This window comes from Centropristis striata, chromosome 3 (genome assembly GCF_030273125.1).
Source record: "Centropristis striata isolate RG_2023a ecotype Rhode Island chromosome 3, C.striata_1.0, whole genome shotgun sequence".
NCBI lineage: Eukaryota > Metazoa > Chordata > Actinopteri > Perciformes > Serranidae > Centropristis > Centropristis striata.
Genome location: NC_081519.1, coordinates 19,673,239 through 19,693,012, shown reverse-complemented (window position 1 = coordinate 19,693,012; position 19,774 = coordinate 19,673,239). Strand labels below are relative to the sequence as shown.

General features: G+C 40.0%; 1 protein-coding gene across 1 annotated transcript; it reads left to right on the top strand.

Moving 5' to 3' along the window:
- The first annotated feature begins 3,039 nt into the window (after positions 1–3,039).
- lrrn1 (leucine rich repeat neuronal 1) lies at positions 3,040–19,193 on the top strand. Its single transcript, XM_059329647.1, has 2 exons — positions 3,040–3,306; positions 16,039–19,193. Exon 2 carries the CDS (start codon positions 16,200–16,202, stop codon positions 18,351–18,353), a length of 2,154 nt encoding a protein of 717 aa, XP_059185630.1. The 5' UTR covers positions 3,040–3,306; positions 16,039–16,199; the 3' UTR covers positions 18,354–19,193.
- The last annotated feature ends 581 nt before the right edge of the window (positions 19,194–19,774 follow it).

Sequence of the window (19,774 nt, the reverse complement as noted above, 5' to 3'; positions counted from 1 at the left end):
GTGATTGGGAGCTGTATATCCAGTTATTCCTCAGTATGCTTTAGGATCTGTGCCTGTAGGGTCTGAGGGTCTGTCCACAGCCACGTGGTTCTAGCAGGACCAGAGCGAGCCATCTGTCTTCATCAGTCTCTACGGGTGAGAACCAGAGATGAGGTGAACAGATAAACCACAAACCCCCCCCCCCACCTGCCACCTACCCACACACCTTCCTCTTCCCCTCAGGGTGGCTTTGAAGCCTGAAATAAATACCTCCTGGTAGACAGCTTTGACTGTTTGAAAATCAACCCAACAAAGCACTCTCTAGTTCCTCTGTTAGATGTTGTCCTACCTGCATGGCATGGAAATTGGCATTTGGCGAGAAAGCGACAAGAAGCCATTAGAAATAGGACCATAGATGAAAATTGTTTCTTGATATTTTAAAATGCCCTAATCTGTGTGAAATTAGTCTGAAATAAGTGTTTGCAGTTGAGTTCACCTAGCCTCCTGCCCCCTAAGATTTCAAGAACACGCAGTTCTATCATGTGAAGGAGTGCATTAAGACGGTGGTGCTTCAAAGTGAAGGACACTCATGGAACAAATTGATTCTAGAGGACAGTGCATGGAGCTTTCCAACAGGGCTGCACCAAGAAAAATCAAGCATTCACTGAGAAAACGTGTCTTTCACTATCAAAAAACAAACATTTAAAAGAAATTTCACCCGTTATGTTCAGGCTACATGCTTTTTGAAATGGAAGGTTCAATGGAAGGTGGATTTTAGGGGAGGATTAGTTTTTTGAGGCTGTGGACTGAAGCGCAATTATTCATTCAGGGCTTCTACTTCAACCCCTTCAGATCTCATTTTTGCTTCGCTGCAGTTGCCATGCACTTTGGGACGTGGCAACAGGCAACAGGAGCAGCACATTCAGCTGCTGCACATGCGGCAACACCGGGGTTTATAATCTCCTTGTCAACGCAATTCCTGGGCAAATGGAATCTTCAAATGGCGCTAATGCTTTACAGATGTCATCATACATGGTCGCACAAATGCTAATGGAGCCAGGATGCTTTTCAGCTTGAGCTCCAGTTTAATGTGATCCTGTATGCAACTGACTTTATATTTAAAGGTCACTGCATGATATTACTTACTCTAATGGCCTGTGCATATTTTACGTGTGTGTGTGTGTGTGTGTGTGTGTGTGTGTGTGTGTGTGTGTGTTCTTGTGTGATTGTGCTGCTTTTCATCATTTTGCGTGCAACATAAATGACTGGTGAGAACATGGCATTAATTAGGCATGTAACCTGTGGCTTTTAACAAGGATATAGTGGGAAAATGTGCTTATATTATTGCATTGATTCAACTGCCAACTAAAAAAGATAATGGTCCATTACCCAATACAGTGTTAAGTTATTGATGAACCATTATTGCATTATTGATAACCACTTTGTCAGTAATTAGGCACAATGGGTGAGTGGTATCAATCACCTCCCAAGAAGCTTATGACAAATTCCCAAAAAACAGTAAAATCTAGAATAGACTGTTTGTCAATACCGCCCATAACAATCCATATGAGTGTGTATCAAAATGCGCTTTTTCCGACTCATGGTACAGGGGAGCATTCTAAAAATAGCACACACATCAATATACATACACATACGGTTTACGGTTGTAAAAAAGGCTGCAGTTTCTGTGAATTGAGGATGCGAAACCACTGACTAAGGTTTAAGGCAAAAAAAACCCTCATGGTTAGGCAGAATAAAAATAATGGATGTACATAAATGCCGGAAGTGAAGTAGTTACGAGCATGACGTGAGTCACAGAAGTTACGTAAAAAAAACGGATGTTATGTAAAAAACAAGCAACAAAATTTACTATAAAAAAGTAGGCTAGCTTTTGTTTGCACATGGGACATGAACCCTGTTCTCCTGGGTGAATGTCTCTTTGTTCGACCCAAAATGTGTTCTATGGGACCCACATACCTCTATGTGGTATCTACTGTTGAAACCGTGAAATAACCCACCCTCGTACCCCAGCTCCCTCCCAAAATGGTCACTTTCCTATGTTTTCCTCCTTTCCTCCTTTCCTCTCCTCACGTTGTGCTGTATTTCTTTTTCTTCATCACTGTCTTCCTGTCCTGTTCACCTCTGTCATATTGTGTGTTTTATACATTTTGGACGGGTTGATGGCAAATTTCGTTGTACTAGTAAAGACAATAAAGGCTTCTGATTCTGGTGGGTCTCCGAGGGTAAAAAATAGAGGTGCATAAATCTACAGTCAACAGTTTAATCAAAACAGTCGGTACCAAAGTAGAAACTACTAAATGGCAACATTCTAATTATTACATCATTTTTTCATTTATTTATATCCAAATCACAGGAGGCACAATATTTGTTCAAGACAAAATGTGTCTAAATAGCCTACCGTTCTAGTGTAGTGCTGAAGAGATGTGGCAGACTACATCTCACAAAAATCATATCATAAGAGACATATTAGTCAATACAACTGGTGAAGCCCTGATTGCCCTGTAAAGATGAATGTTGATGTTTTGGAAATGCATTTATGGTTGTATCTCTCTGGAAACTGTATGGCAGAGTTTGCTAAAACTATGGTTGAAGGGGAACAGAAATTGTGAATTTCAATGCTTTTGAGCTCATTTCCCTCCAAGATTAAAAAAAAGAAATCAAATAAATAATTTCTCAGACGTCTGGTTTGTGATCTTAGTGACACAAAGTAACACATGCACTCTCTTAAAGGTTTAAGGAGGTGGCTTTTTTCCAGCAGTAATGCCATATACCACCCCCCATCTCCCCACCCACACGCCCCCTCCCTTTGCCCCGTGCCCCCGCCGCCCCGCCGCCCTCTCCTGCCTTTGTTCTCATCACAACAAGCCCGGAGCAGATGGTGCTCTGCTTTGCTTGGCCGACAGTGACAGACAGGCGCTCTCAGCCAATAGCCTGCTGGGGAATCAGCTGACTGGTCTGGACAGCGCCAGGTGTTTTTATCATTTTTTCCGTAGGAGGAGCAGGCGGCGGAGGCAGGCGGCACAGCGGAGGAATATCGGGGCGATAAACCGGCTCGGTGGAGGGTTGCTTGCAGCAGGTTGGAGACCGCACCATGCCTCTCTCCGAGGCGCCCTGCGACTGATCGGATACACGAGCGACAAATCGCTGTAAACAACCGCCAGCTGAGTCCCCCTAGGATACAGGAATATGCATGATAAGACTTCTCTCGGCACAATAACACTGATCTCATATATTGCTGTGTATTGACGCGTCTGTCTGGATAAAGGAGCTGTGCGCCTGGGAACATCCGACTGGAATGCCAACAAGGTGAGACCCCTCAGGAAAGAAAGGCTGCTATTAGTTTCAATTTAAGCTGGAAAATTACATGTTTAGTGTTGTGACTGGCAGTTACATTATGTAAAGCCTCATTTAAAACATTTTTATAGTAGATAATTAATGTTTTCATGTGTAAAACCATGCTTACTTTGCAAATGTGTTTTGATTCATAACATACTTCCCTGAAAGGGCGATGATATATTTAAGATGCAGACACACTCAAGGGCATGATCAGGTTTTTTTATTCTATAAATGCAGTCTGGTTCGAGCCGGACCCACTTTAGGCTTGAAATCTAATATGAATCCATATTATTATTATTATTTTTCTTATACCTCACAATATATTTGCACAGATTTATCAATAATGCGTCAAATGATATTCCACAGAAAACAAACTTTGATCTGGTTGCGGTACTCGCAGTGGCAGCAGGGGCTGCGTGCGGCTACGTTGTGTAAATGTGATTTGCATATTAATGTTAAAGTATGTCGGCAGATGTCTCGATTCCTTCAGCAAAAAAGTCGCTGTTGAGACAGACGAGGCCCTGTGTTCAGAGATGCTGTGGTGAGAATGGGGTTGCATTGGCAGGGGGTCTATTGTGGTTCACCAACGCTGCTTCTGTCGCTGCAGCTGTTGCGCTTTTGTGATGGAGACTGCTGACTTGCATCACTCAACTTTAGGCACAGGGACGGACTGTAGAAAGGTTAGGATGATAGAGGGATTTATTTTTAATGGGCTCACTTTGTGACTCTTTTTTATGACCTCTATTAAGTGCTGAGAGTCCTCTTTTCTCTGTGGACCTCCGGGTCAAATAAAATACTTTACAGTAGAATAAAGAAAAAAGCTTAGTTTCATTGTCTGTAGCTGCTTGTAAATTTGTGTATAAGGACTTTTTTTGAGGATTTGCCTACCCTAGACTTGTTGTCATATTGGAACAAAAGCTGTTTAATTCTTCCAAACTTTGTCTTGGTTGGTGCTGCAATGCTGTTGTCTCACAGACAGGGTTGGTAATGGAATACAATTAACAAGATTTAAAAAATATATATTTTATTTTATTTTTTTAAAATTGTGGTATTCTGAATGCAGTTACTGACTTTAAAAATAGATTTCTTGAAAGGATTATTTTACAACTCAACAAGAGATGTTTCTGCAAACCACAGATGTTGCAATGTCTTTGCCAGAAAAAAAAAATCTTTGCATTTTATTAATCTGTAAATCATAGATACCATAATCAGCAAGGTTTTTTATCTGTCTGGTGATCAAGCAATATGTTAATAGGTTGATGTGACTCAAGACTTTAAAGTAAGAGACATTCAGCTGTTGGTTGGTGGCCTTTATACAGGTGGTATTGGTGTCGATCGTTAAAGGTGTTTTAAGTATTTTTAGTGTTTAGAACAGCAGATGTCATCTGTAGCATGGGTCAAGGAACAACCAGTAAATGTTGGAGTGGTGGATGCACAAGTCATTTTTTTAGCAATGAATCTGTCACACGACAATGGCAGAGAGTAGATGGCCAGCCAGGACACAAATAAACTAATCCAAAAGTAATCCAAATTTCAAAGTTATTTCATTCTAGCAATGTATAGAAAATTAAAAAAATACATTTAATGGCATGTATTCAGTAATCTGTAGTGGAATACTGTTTGAAAGTAACCCTCCCAACGCTGCACACAGCAGAAGACTAAATCATTCATTAAAACTGAATGAACAGGGTAGATCACCTGATTGATTTATTTTTTTCCTCTTCCCCTAAGGGGACATCCTGCCTCACATGGACAGAGCGCAAAAACACACACACAAACACACGCTCAGACACGCACTCAAGATGTCTATTTTCCTTTTTAACTAGATTATGACGATATAGTGTGACAATAGGGCATGTGTGTGTTGCAGGCAGGTGTCAGTGTGTGTATGTGTTGTGAGGAGACAGCCGGGCTCATGGTAGGGGGTAAAGGGCTTCACCCCCCTTCAACACCACCAGCATTTAGGTCCCAAGGGTATAAAGTAGTGTTTGGAGGAGGGGGTGGGTGGGTTATTGAGCTCAGGCCCTCCACCATTATTCCTATAAGAAGGGCTGAGGCATTAACCCTTTGTCCTCTGTGGACTACAGGTCTCAGACAGTTCAGCTCTCTATGATCTCCTGAGACAATGGTTGTGTTTGGCAGCCAGTTCAGCAGTTATGACCTTTTTCATGACTTGAATGTGTGCATGTGTTAATGTGTCAGAGACAGACATTTAGAGACACACCTGTGCTGCCCCATGGCTATGGGGAACAAAGGTGTGTGTGGTTGGATAACAGGACGGCAGCCCTCTGTGGTCCTTTTCACCCAGTCAGGTTCTGGGCAGGAAAGAGTGGATCAGACCCAGCTGTCTGCATTACAACCCTGAAGGGCAGTCGTGTCACGTACACAACATCAATATGCAATAAAATCATTAATGACCATCACATCTATGATGCTGCGAGATCCATAGGTTAGTTTATGAGCTTCTGGCTAGTTTGAAGATGAAAGGCTAATAAGGCAGACTGGCAAACCTAGTTAAGGACGGATGGAGGCTGCATCTATGGAATCTGGTCTAACTGCACTGAGAGAGGAGGTGTCTGTATGTTTTTCCATACTCCACAATCAGCCAGGATTTGAAAGGCATCTTTTTATAAACAAAAGTACACTATTCATCGAAAAGAAATTCATTGGATTTTCAAATTTTAGACATTCTATCATGTCTTACACATGTTTTTGCAGAAAAAATAACCAAATCTAAGCTTAAAGTAGTGATATTTCATTTAATTTGACGTCTCATTTAAAATAAGAACAAAAAGGAACATTTGCACTATCGAGATCCTGTAAAAAAAAAAATAATAATAAATTCTACACTCAGCGCAACTGTGAAGCCATGTATGACTCATCTGAGACCAACAGTCATATGATAAAAATTCAAGACCATAGAGACTGTAAGAAGGGGTTGTAAAATGTAAATTATTCAATATGTATAGAATGTGGAACCCCAATTTTTCCACCGAATATTGGGAAAACTTGTGGGTACTTGGAAAAATAACTTTTAATCATGCTCAGTTCAACCTTTTTAAGGTAAAAACACACATTTTATGGCTCTCTAAATTCAAAATTAATAGCCTAATAATGCTTCAATAACTTTATGATGAAAAACTTAATTTTAGATTTGTACTTTAAAAGACCTGCCTTTTAAAATATTTTAGAGTGATAGCAGGTTCCTGTGTTTCAAATACATTCACACTGCAGTTGTTTCACGGTTGTTCCAACAAGACATTGTTGTATTATTCAGTCTACAACAAATCAAATCAATCAGCTTGAAGAGAGGCTGAGGATTTCCACAAAAGTGACACTCACAGTAAGCTCCTGGGTTGAAGGTGAACTAGTTTGAGAGATGCAGCAATCAAGCTGCTGTAAAATCAATACCATGAGTGTTGCTGATGACGAAGTGGCCCAGTCGTCTCCAACCAGGGGAGTCCTAATGTGAGTCATTTAATGTGAAACCAGCCAGCATGTACAGCAGCACGCTCACACTTGCTCATTCTTACACATATACAAGAAATCCAGCAGCATGTGTGCATGCATAAGGTGTTAATGAACATATCCTTGTGTATGTCAGGGGAAGCTATTCATACAGTTGTGCTGGACACACATTGTTTCCCCTGTTTTGTGCTCTGGATTGGCGACCACAGTTTTACAGGAAACCTGCTACAAGCATTGTTTAAAGAACATGGGCTCATTTTTCAACTTGTGCTTATTTGAAGCTCCTGCGAGGAAGCGGAGTGTGTGATATTAAATCCTTAGAGGGAGGGGATGGAGAGAGCATTAGAGGCAGCCAAAGGATCACGACAAGCCATATTGGGCACATTGAAGTTCTGCTTCCCCTCATCATTCTCGGGAAAAAAGATATGGTTTACATGACTATAGTCTCCAAGGGAGGTGTAACTGTTGATGTTTCTGCTGTAGTCTGATTGGATACTATTTCCCAAGAGGCGAAAACAGAGACAGTTAAGAAATGAGACAGCTCACTGACACGGATGTATGAACTGGATACAGCGCCGCCGCTCAGGCTTGTAGCCAATTCTTCCCAGTGAACTCTCGCAGCACTGCAGCGAAAAATCCCCCTCTGGCCCAAGAAACATTTTTGCCATACGCCGCAATCGTAAAACAGATGTATAGAATTGTTGACAGGACATCAGATCAATTATATAATATTATCAATTATATAATAATTCGATTAATTTGTTTTACATGGTTTTATATATGTAAAACTTTCCTTGAGCTGAGAAAAAATATTTGGAAATCAAAGATGTCATCACAATAGTCGTATTAGTCATAGTCAAGATTCGCATTAGAAAAACCTCAAAGGAAACACCAATATTCAGGTTTTTATGCTAGTTTGAGGTGGTTTTTGTCTTTTTTTAGAAATAGTTAATATGCTTAGCGGGAGATGGAAACACTTTTTCTGTCTGTTCAGGTTTTTCAATTCCACTTTAATGGGAACATGGCTAATGTATTCAGTGGGCCCCATAACACGGAAGGAAACCTTGAAATCAGAAAAGTCGCTCTAAGGGTGGGAGGTGGAAGGGTCAAATAAACCCAGGACTTTCACCCAGGAGGAAGTTTGTGTCTTATGTGGAAAAAAAAGTCAATGATGTTATTTAAAAAATGTCACCTAACTTTCGTGCATCACATTTTTTCATTACTATTGTAACGACGTCCTCATAGCATCACTTCCAGCCTTGATGTCCTTTTTTTAAAAACTTTTTTTAACTATCTTTTATACGGCTTAACGGCTGAAACTTTTTTTGCCCGAACCTTAGAGTAGTTTTGTATTATAAACCTAACTGCTGGTGCTGATAACAACCTACTGTGCCTGCTAGAAGGTGGAGCAGGCCTCTATTCACTCATACTTATAGGAATGATAACCTCTGATAACACCCATTCAGTCGTGTGATAATGTTCGAAATTGGTGTTTGGGTTCTGCTTCCAGTTCCTATAATACATCTCCACTCATTGACGAGTCGTTTCATTCATCTCTATCACATACATACCTAGAAAATTAACTAGGCCTTTCTCTGTCTCAGCAACAAGTTCTTGTGAGATCTGGCAACACAGATAGCGTTAGGATTAGCCAAACTGTGTAAAAAGTTTAAGCTAACACCTGTCATTTTCATGATGCTAAATGTTGCTGTTAGCTGTGTAATTAACTCATTTTAGCAAATAAAATATATATTCATTAGGCTCGACATTCACAACACTTCCACGCCAAACAAGAAGTGTTATTTCATACCATTAGAGCAGCTTGTAATGCATTGTCTTTTGTAATAGAGCGTCTTTGGCTGTAGTATGAGTTGTTCTCTATTTATTCTGCTGCTAAGATGGAGAAAGAGAGAGTTGAGTTTTCACTTTATATATTAGGTGTGTTCTCTCTTCATTTAGCCTCCCTGTCACACCACTGTCTGTTCTCTATATAACATATTCCCCCTTGTTGAGTTTCCTTATCACTCACATTCTGTCATCTAATTCAGGAGTGTTTTTGTCACCTCCATTTTGTTCACTTTGTGAAGATGTGTTTATAGGCTCCCTGGGGTTGTTTATCTCACTTGCTCCACCTGTAATTTGTTTTCCCTCATTTCTGTATTTATCTTTTTTTACGAGTGTGCAGATGAGTTAACTAAAGCTCAGAAGCAAACCTGGGCCAGTGGGGTTCTCTGTGTGTCTCCCAGGAGAGCCCCAATGCAACAATCGTGTTATCCAGTTGAAATCACATTTTCATTTTCTCATGTCACTCTCAATTCTTATCGCATTCAAGGAAGGATTTCCTTGACGATGAGCCTGAGTGTCCTCAGACTGACGTGGACAGGAATTTGAAAATTGAGCCTTGGACTTATTTAATCAGAGTGGTTCAGAGCGAGGCTGTATCTGGTAAAGGGCTTTCACATCTTCTGTCACTCACATATCAACCTGGATCATTGCAGCTTTGATACGCATAAGAAAATGATGACTCATGTCATCATTTCACATCAGTCTTTAAGGAATGCCACAGATTTGTTCTCTACACATATGTGACAGGCTATTGACAGAAAAATAATTGGCAGCTATTCTGTTAATTGATTTGTCGTTAAAGTAATTTTTTAATAAATCAAACTTTATTTAAAAACTTGTATTTATCCTATTACCTATAATAGTATAGCACTTTTTTCTTTTTTTTTTAAAGATTATTTTTTTGGCATTTTTACATGCTTTATTGAAAGAGAGAGACAGATAGAAAGGGGGTGACAGAGGGGAGGACATGCGGCAAAGGGAGCTCAGGCCGGATTCGAACCCAGCTCCACCGCAGCGAGGACTGTAGCCTCTATACATGGGGCGCCTGTGTAACCCACTACGCTACGGACCACCCCGTATTTTTTTAATAAATCCAATGCACTTCAACAGGCTTTACAAGTGATTGACGAATTCTGAATATTTTGTTTGTTAATCTAAAATAGGAATAGGTTGATAAAAACACATAAAGACATAAAAATAGAATAAATTCTGTTTTCAGCCTCTCAAAGATGCTGATTTTCTCTGTTTTATATCACAACCAAAATGTATATCATTAGTTTTTGGACTGACAAAACAAGACATTTAAAGATAGGATTTTTGAGAAACTGTGTATTTTAGTCGATTATTAATCACTTATGAAAATAACCGTTAGTTGCAGCCCTATTGAGAGGAAAACTACTTGTTCAACCCCTCTCCTGGTAAAGATTATATTTCTGAGCTCTTGGGTAACCTGGATGTGTGCAGTTACTGTCACTTTACATTTGCACATCGGGTCATTAACAGGTAAAACTCAGCTGCTGGTAATGAGGAAGGGGTTACTGTACCACCGACAGTGGTGTTTGGATATTTTTAGACAATGTCTTCCAGAAGTGGCATTGTTAAACTAACAACAGGATACCAATTAATGATTTGGATCGCAGTAAGTGACAGTTTCTCAAGTGGAAATGACAGGGATCTATTTCCATGGTATGCAATGAGAGTGACCATTTTCATGGCTGTCAGGTGTTTTCAGAGTTGAATTGTCAGCCTTCTGTGTATGATCATATTAACTTTCGCCATTTATACCATGTAAGGGTCAGTGGTTTCTGAGGTTGAGCATTGAACTAGGACCCACTGCAGGCTGAATACTCTTCAAAATGACACAAAATCTTAGGTCGAAACATAGCTGTTTTAGTGCTATTTTTAAAAGAAAAAAAACATACAAATCTACTGTCTTGGATCCAAAAGCAAGGTCTCTTGGCAACATTGTGTATGTAGCACCTGCAACCATCAAACACGCTTTTCCATCAACAAGACAATCAAAAATGGTCCGTATTTTGTTTACAAGCTTTGAGTATACTTCATTTTGCCACTTTCTAGTGTGAGTACGCTATGCACTAAATCAGAAACAATGACCCCGCAACAAATGAGAACACAAGGGTTGAAAACCAGATTTAACAAAAGTTGGGACACTATGCAAAACAGAATACAATGCATCAGGTGACTATACTTAACTCCTAGTGGGAGTTAAGTATGAAGATAGTTTTTATAACCCTAACCTTGTCCTTCTTTCCTAACATTAACCAAGTAGTTTTGGTGCCTTAGAAAATAGTTCCATACCACAACGTTAATGGCACATTTTAAACAACTCTGACATGACAATGTCAACTCTGCTGCTGGCATTGTATTAAGATTGATGTCTATATTTAAACTCAACAATATTAAATAATAGTGGAAGTATAATGATAATCAGAGCATTGCTCAAATAAATAGTTACGCTGTAATGAAATGCAGCTTTTCTGTGAAAACAGGTCCTTGAAAATGAAAATAGTCATTCATTTAATTTCCTTTGACACCATGAAAGTGATAAGATTAACTTAATGCATTTTATCCAACCACATAAAATTCAACATTTAAGGCCAACATCAGCAGCTGTGACACTGTACCTATGGTAATCAGCGCTCTCTCTGCTGCATTGTTAATTAGCATCAATGCTCTAACACACAGTCACCTTGTCTGAAGGATGAAACATGTAGATTAGTGATCCTTTATGTGGGTTTACTGTTCAAACACCTGTCCACTTGTGTGTTCTTTGATTAATAAGAGCTGTACTACAGTCACACCCCCGTAACATAACAAAGTGATCCTACAGCAGCTGTTGTTCAATGGAGTTTATGTCTGAAGCTGTTATTTCAAGTTCACAGGTTCAAAGGTGGCCATGGTTACAACATCTGGGTTTTTCCGTTTCCTGCCTTCCTGCCTTTGGAGCTGTGTTGACTGTTCTTCCACCTGCTGTGTGTTTTTAGCTTTCCTGTGGCTCTGGGACTCTGATCACAATGGACCTGTGAAGCCTGTGTCAGGATGTCCCAGACAGCTTTTAGTTGTTGTTGGGGGAAAAAAACAACCAACAGGATGTTGACACTGATTTTTTTCAGTCTTTAAAGTGCTCGTAGTTACATCAGAACAGTATTTTTTTTTTTTATTTCAGATAACCTACTTTTTCACTTTGACAAGTGTGTCATGTTTTGTGTTTAGTATTAACTGGGATCAGAAACTTCTTAATCTTATATTACATAAAGGGGAGCACAGATAAAGCTGTTAGCATTTACCGAACGGGGAGAATCTAAGATTAACCCCATTTGTGGTAAATAGTGGGGGAAGAATGGGACAGCAGAAAATGATGTTTTAATTTATCTGGCTTCTAATCTTGATGCAGTGTATATTTTTATATACATACATCAGTATACATAGTTACAATCGGTGTTCAGGCCCAGGACAAAGGACTCAGACATCTGAACACATGAACATGCACATTTCTGCCCCTTTTTCAGCACAATGCACGTAGCATGGAGGCAAATTAAGAGGTTATGGTAGTTTTTCCCCAGGCAGCGCTCCAACATTGTTCCAAAGTAGTCAGCACCAAGTATGAAAAAGAGATTAAAAAAAGAAAGAACCATTTTCACTGACGTCCATGCTGCTTTCTACAACCCCAATTCCAACAGTTGGGAAGAAAACAAACATTCTAATGTGCTCTATAAAAAACTGTGCAAAGACCAAATGTTCAAATTTATGTTCAAATTGATGATCTTTTGTTGTACTCTTTACAACCCTGTTTTTTCGGTGTGTTTGTGATGTTGAACCAGGAACAGAAATGCATACTTCTATAGTTTTATGTCTACTGTCAGTGGAAAAGGAGTCTATCACCTATTATTTGCCAGATTTAACAAACCTGCATATACATGCTTATTTTGTTAATTCCACATTTCCATGTTGAAGAGCCCCAACCCAGATGAACCACTGCACAACTGTGTAGCCCCTCCTTTCAGTTAAAACAATACTTTGTTTTTATCATACTATACTGATTAACTTCTGTCAGTTATATAGTTCCTGAATCTTACTTTTTGTTTTTTGTCAGTCAAAACCAAAAGATAACGGTCTTTTAAATGTAAATTATCCATGGTGTTTTAAAAGATTTTCCAATTTTTCAGTTTTTGTTTATTTTTTAGAGAACAATACCTACATTTTAGGGTATTTTTAATGGGATTACTGTGGTGCTTGGATGGAGCAAAATGTTCTGTATTTTTGTCAATACAGCTACTGGACAGTATTGACACAATTAACAACAAGCACTTAAGGAATTATTTTTGTAATGAGATTAGCAATGAATTAACACTCCTTCTCTGCACTGTATGTGTCTCAGATTCCACCGATTAGTTGCTTTTAATTAAAGTGCAAAGTGACCTGTTTCTCTCCTCTGGGTTTGGTACACTGCCTCAAGCTAACCTCCACTTCAGTATCTCCATCCACTAATCCTGACTGGCGCAGCAATCGTCACAATATACTGTGCTTTAGCTTGAAGACAAGATCGTCTACTATCCCTGTTTCACCCATGCTCTGCCCTGTCCCACGGGGAATCCCCAGTATAGGAGGAGCGGAGACGTGTTTCTGTCTCCCTGTTGCTGTTGCCAGGCAGTTTGCATTCAGATGAATTAGTCAGCTCTGTTGTTTGAAAGCCTCTTAAGTGCTATCTCCTTAAGCTGGTGTTGACCATAAAGCTGTGTGGTGGAGAAGGCCGTGGTACTACTGTGCTGCCGTATGGCTCTTCACTGGATGGAGGTGCCTCCTTTAGTTAATAGACCTAATTGAGTATTGGGATCTCTGTTGCTGTAGGATACTTCAAGTGCACGGGCCTTTTAAAGAACTGCTGGCAACCTAATCCTGTTAATAAACAATGGGGAGGGATAAAACTGTTGCATAAAAACAGTCTGTCTATTTAAAGTACTTGCATGTAAACAGAATTATTGAGTGAGTGAGGCACATATCTCATTTAAGTGAGATAAAATGAATATGAAAGGAATGGTTTCAGAGTCAAGACCAGGAATGACTGCACACGGCCTCTGCCTCTGATGTCACAAGCAAACAGGAAAGTAGCTGAGTCGTAATGGGGGCAGCTAGCAACAAGCTAACAACTGCAATAGTGCCCCCACTGGCTATTGCTGCACCTTTAACTAGACCAGCTTAAACTAAATGCAAATGTCACCATGCTAAAATTAATATAATAATGATGCTGATGTTTAGCAGGTGTAAAGTTCACCATGTGCACCATCTTATTTCCCCGTGTTAGCATGTGAACATTAGCGAATTACCAATAAGGTTGATAGCAATTGTATGAGTTTTGCAGATATTTGGTGCTAAAACCAAAGTACTGGACAAATTAAGGTTTTAACCTGTTGATGACACTAAATAATAATTCGTCATGAGTGGAATATGAATATCTGTAGTAAATTGAGCGGCAATCCATCAAGTTGTTGAGGCACTCAAAACCTTGTGTTGCACAGGAGGCTACATGTAGTTTCAGTGAAATATTGATGTAAAGAGTAGAAGCTGAGCACTGACTCCAAACCAGTTAGATTTTCATCAGATCAAAATGCTAAAAACCTATAAAATATAAACGGTATTTATGAATATGCTGATAGTCACTATCCAACCCATCCACCCATACAATTAACAATTCAAGCAAACATTGAAAACCCTCTTGAAAACACATCAATGCCATACCTCTAATGTATCAAATGTACATGCATATCTCTAAATGAGTTGTAAGTCACATGAAAGGAAAAATTACCAGATGTATAAAAAAAAATCCCATTCCTCTCCATCCAATAGTTGTTGAGATATTTGTCGTCCCTAAAAAGAAAAAAATACATGATTGTAATGCCTATGTATTCATAGACAGTGAGAGGTTTGAAATGTTGTGCTGGCATTGAGTAGTAGCTGTTTATTGTTTGCCATGCTTTATCTTCCAAGTCACTGGAGTAAGTGTTACTGCCATATGGGCAAGCAGATGCCCATTGTACCTCTCGAGAGCTTGCATTCGCGGAACGGAGCAAGATCAGAGTCTCTACTCCTCTCACAACCCTCTCCTGAAATCCCTATTTGTAGTCATAAGTCTTAGAGTTAAAGAATGCTGCTCAAAGTTTTGACGATTTTCCTTTTGTACCCAATCATCCCAGAAAAATCCTAGGTCTGCTGAAAACTTTTTTTTCAAGTTTGCCCTAAATTCAGAATGCTGAAGATGTTGCATTAAAAATTAAGATGTGCATCCCTTTTTTGGCTTTCTTTGAGGCATGGCACATACTAATATCTCATAGTGTTTAATGATGTTCGGAGAAGCTAATGATCGGGTCCTTATGGGCCTGTTGGATAGATGAAAGCCCTCAATGGAATTTGATCTGTTTCCAAGTAGTTCAGAGCAGTGTTTTGTGCAGGCATTGTAATGAGCTGAACTTGCATTTTCTTAAAACTGTTGATGCTGCACATAACTCACAGTCTCCCAAGGATAGTGGAGAAGCAATTGTTGTTCTTAGTCAGTCTGTTGTCTTACGTAATTGCTTCATTTACAAGTAACACAAAGATTATGTGATAATCCTTTAATTGTTACATGCAAAAGACTAAGAGTTTACAGTCATGCAAGCTGCTTTGTAATGCTGTACTTAGATCCAGTAGTGCTTTGAGATAAACGACAACATGTTTACTTACTCACAATGACTTAACGTGCTGATGTATAGCACGTATTTGTTTTATTAACCAAATAAGACAAAACAATATTTTGACATGATTGTGTTGCCAAATTTGATGGCAATCCATTTAAAACTTGCTGAGACATTTTACTCGAAAAACACAAATTCAAACTTAATTTAACACCAAAGGAAAAGTAACAGAATCACTAGAGTCACAAAAATGTATCCTCATAGAACCATAAATGTCTGTTCAAAATTTGCTGTCAGTCCACCCAACAGTTACCATCATATTTCAGTCCAAAGCAATGAAATGACAAACCAGCAGAATAGGGCCTAGCTAAGCATTTCACAAGACATTTGAATAAGTGGATCTGACCTGTTTTTGGTGCTAGAAGAAAAAGTCAGACGAGCACCAAAATTTCAGAATTTAGGGTTCAGCCTCTGGGAAACATGAATATCTGTATAGAATGTCATGAAAATCCATCTGGTAGTTGTTGAGATATTTCAGTCTGAACCGAAGTGGTGGACCAGACCAACATTGCTATCCCTTGAGCCATGATGCTAGCATGACTGAAAATAAAATTATGTATTATTTACCCTCTTCATTATAAATGTGGGGTAGGCAATATTTCTTCCTTAATGACATATATGTTTTTTCGTTCTTTTCCAGATTACTCTGGGGCTCCAAGATCTTGATGTGAAATTCTACCCTCTGCTTCAACTCCTTACCATTTTACGGGACTGAAAGACCTAATCAGCGGAAAGTCTGGTTGATGACTGTAACGCACTCTCTCCCAAAATCATCTGTCCCTCCTCCTGTCCTACACCAGCATGGCGAGACGGAGGTTAGACTGCTTTCTTGTAGGCCAGGCATTTGCTGGCCTGATGCTGGTATCAATAGGACTTTCCTTCGTCCAGAGTAATGAGTGCCCTCAGCTGTGTGTATGCGAGATCAGGCCCTGGTTTACCCCCCAGTCCACCTACAGAGAAGCCATCACTGTGGACTGCAATGACCTTCGCTTAACACGCATCCCTGGAAACCTCTCCAGTGACACTCAGGTTCTCCTCTTACAGAGCAACTACATTGCCAGGACCAATGATGAACTGGAGCAGCTCTTCAACCTCACCGAGCTGGACTTGTCCCAGAACAACTTCAGTAGCATTCGGGATGTTGGTCTTACCAACATGTCCCAGCTCACCACACTTCATCTGGAGGAGAACCAGATCATGGAAATGCCAGATTACTGTCTGCAGGACCTCAGCAACCTGCAGGAGCTCTACATCAACCACAATCAGATCAACACCATCTCTGCCAATGCCTTCTCTGGGCTTCACAACCTGCTCAGGCTTCACCTCAACTCCAACAAGCTCAAGGCCATAAATAGCCAGTGGTTTGAGTCTACACCCAACCTAGAGATCCTTATGATTGGGGAGAACCCTGTTGTTGGCATAATGGACTTTAATTTCAAGCCACTGGGCAACCTTAGAAGCCTGGTTTTGGCGGGAATGGATTTGACAGACATCCCTGGAAATGCCTTTGTGGGACTTGACAATCTCGAGAGCCTCTCTTTCTATGACAATAAGCTGGTCCGAGTTCCACAGAGAGCCCTTCAGAAACTACCTAACCTCAAGTTCTTAGATTTGAACAAAAACCCAGTGCACAAGATTAAGGAAGGAGATTTCAAGAACATGCTGAGACTGAAGGAGCTGGGTATTAACAACATGGCAGAGCTGGTTTCTATTGACCGTTTCGCACTGGACAATCTTCCTGAGCTCACAAAGCTGGAGGCTACAAACAACCTCAAGTTCTCTTACATCAATCGTCAAGCCTTTCGTGATGTCCCAGCCTTAGAGAGTCTGATGCTGAACAACAACGCCCTGAATGCCCTCTATCAGTCCACGGTGGACTCTCTCCCAAACCTGCGAGAGATCAGCATCCACAGCAATCCTCTGCGCTGCGACTGTGTCATTCAATGGATGAGCTCCAACAAAACCACTGTCCGTTTCATGGAACCATTGTCCATGTTTTGTGCCATGCCAACAGAAGTAAGGGGTATGCATGTGCGGGAGGTGCTGCAGAATAATTTGGCAAACCAGTGCCTGCCCCTGATTTCCCATGATACTTTCCCCAGCCACCTGAACCTTGACATCGGCATGACCTTGGACTTGGACTGCAGAGCCATGTCCCAGCCGGAGCCTGAAATCTACTGGGTGACACCGATGGGGAACAAGGTAATGATGGACACCCTATCTGACAAGTACAGCCTCAGCAATGAAGGGACATTGAGAATTTCTCATATCCAAGTAGAAGACTCTGGTAGATACACCTGTGTGGCTCAGAATTCAGAAGGAGCTGACACAAGAGTGATAGCGATACGGGTAAACGGAACTCTGTTAGACAGCACTCAGCTTATGAAGATCTACGTCAAACAAACGGAATCTCACTCTATCCTGGTCTCCTGGAAAATAAACTCCAATGTAATGACCTCTAACCTCAAGTGGTCATCTGCCACCATGAAAATAGACAACCCACACATTACTTACACTGCCAGGGTACCTGTTGATGTCCACGAGTACAACCTTACACACTTACAACCAGCAACTGAGTACGAGGTGTGCCTCACCGTCTCCAACATCCACCAACAAACGCAGAAGTCGTGTGTGAATGTGACGACGAAGCAAGCAACCTTCGCTGTGGAAATATCTGACCCGGGGACCAACACTGCTCTCGCAGCAGTCATGGGAACAATGTTTGCACTCATCAGTCTGGCCTCTCTGGGAGTGTACATTGCCAAGAGGTGGAAGAGGAAAAACTACCACCATTCCCTCAAAAAGTACATGCAGAAAACCTCATCAATACCGCTTAACGAGTTGTACCCTCCCCTTATCAACTTGTGGGAGGCAGACAGCGAGAAAGAGAAAGAGGGCTCATCCGAGACCAAACCCAGTCAGGTGGACACCACACGAAGCTATTACATGTGGTGAGAGCTACTATCCAGTGGGAGATATAGAGACATGTTTCTTTCAGGAGCACAATTATACATAGATTGCTTCTTTGTGTAAGTGAACTAAGTAATTTTTTCTTCCATGTTTCCTTTTTGTTTGCTTTCGGTTCTCTCAGACTTGCTCTTTAAAGCGAATGATGAACCGACATTTTCAGATCTTTAGTTTAGCATATTGCCTTTTTACCTCTCGACTATTTTGACACACAATATGGCAGCTTCGTTTAGCTTCCTGGACTTAGTAGTCACTGTGCTTTATTTTTAGTACTTGTTTTAATAAACACAGCATGAGCATTGTCACCGATTCAGTATACGCAAACAAAGGAAATGCTGAAATCCAACCTGTTTTTGACATGTTTCTATGGCAGAACTGTTAGAGACTGCCATCTTTCTTTCTCTTGTAAAACAGTTTCACTGTTGACTGTTGTGCACTGAAATATATATACTAATTTGTCTATCATCTCAAATATAAGCTGACAAAGTACGTTTAGACTTGATATACTGTCTATTGAATAATGTTAGCGATTCCTCTGTAATGTTGTATCAGCTATGACTTAATTTACTTTTTGTACATTAAATAATTATAATGACATAATAAGTATGTTTGATTTAGACTTTAAGTTTGCAGAGCAGCTACTGTAAACCAGCAATAGAAATATGAATGTTATGAACTAGGTAAATAGATGTAAGGCTTTTTAAATTTCTTAAATATTTCTTTTCTTATTTTGCTAGAATAAGTCTACAATCACTGGTTTTGTTGTGATTTACACACACAAACATGTTGTTTATTGAGGAGCAAGTTAAATAAAATCTTCTTTCCTCATATTTTTTAAACCATGATTTCAACACCAAGTGTCATTTTTATTTAAAAGTAAATAAATATGTTGGAGACATTTACAGGTTCAAAGTAAAGCTTTCAAAGCTTAAATTGTTTTGCAGGGAAAAAGCATCATCTCATATTAATGTCTTACATTATGATTTTATTAATTTCAGTGTGATAAGCGTAGCTTTAGGTGTTTGGTTTCAACCTCAGTGTTGAAAGAGAGAGAATGGAAGATGCAGACTGCAGTGTGTTTGCCTCTGCAAAGCAATTATCAGAGAATAATTTAAATTCTAGTCCCGGTACAATATAATTACTGCACAATATGCCTCGGAGTACATACAGTAACTTCAAAAACAAAGAAATTAGTCACTTAAAACCAAGACAGTGGATATGGTGTCTGCATGTTTTGTTCACCATCTGTTTTATTATACCAGACATCGCTCTGTATCTCCAAAGAGAGGAAGCCACACAGGGAGTATAATTCAGCTGAGACAAGATTGAAGAAGACTATGGATAATGGACAGTTACAGCATGTACATACTGCGGCATTCTCTGGCACCAAGATACCATGCAATAATCGG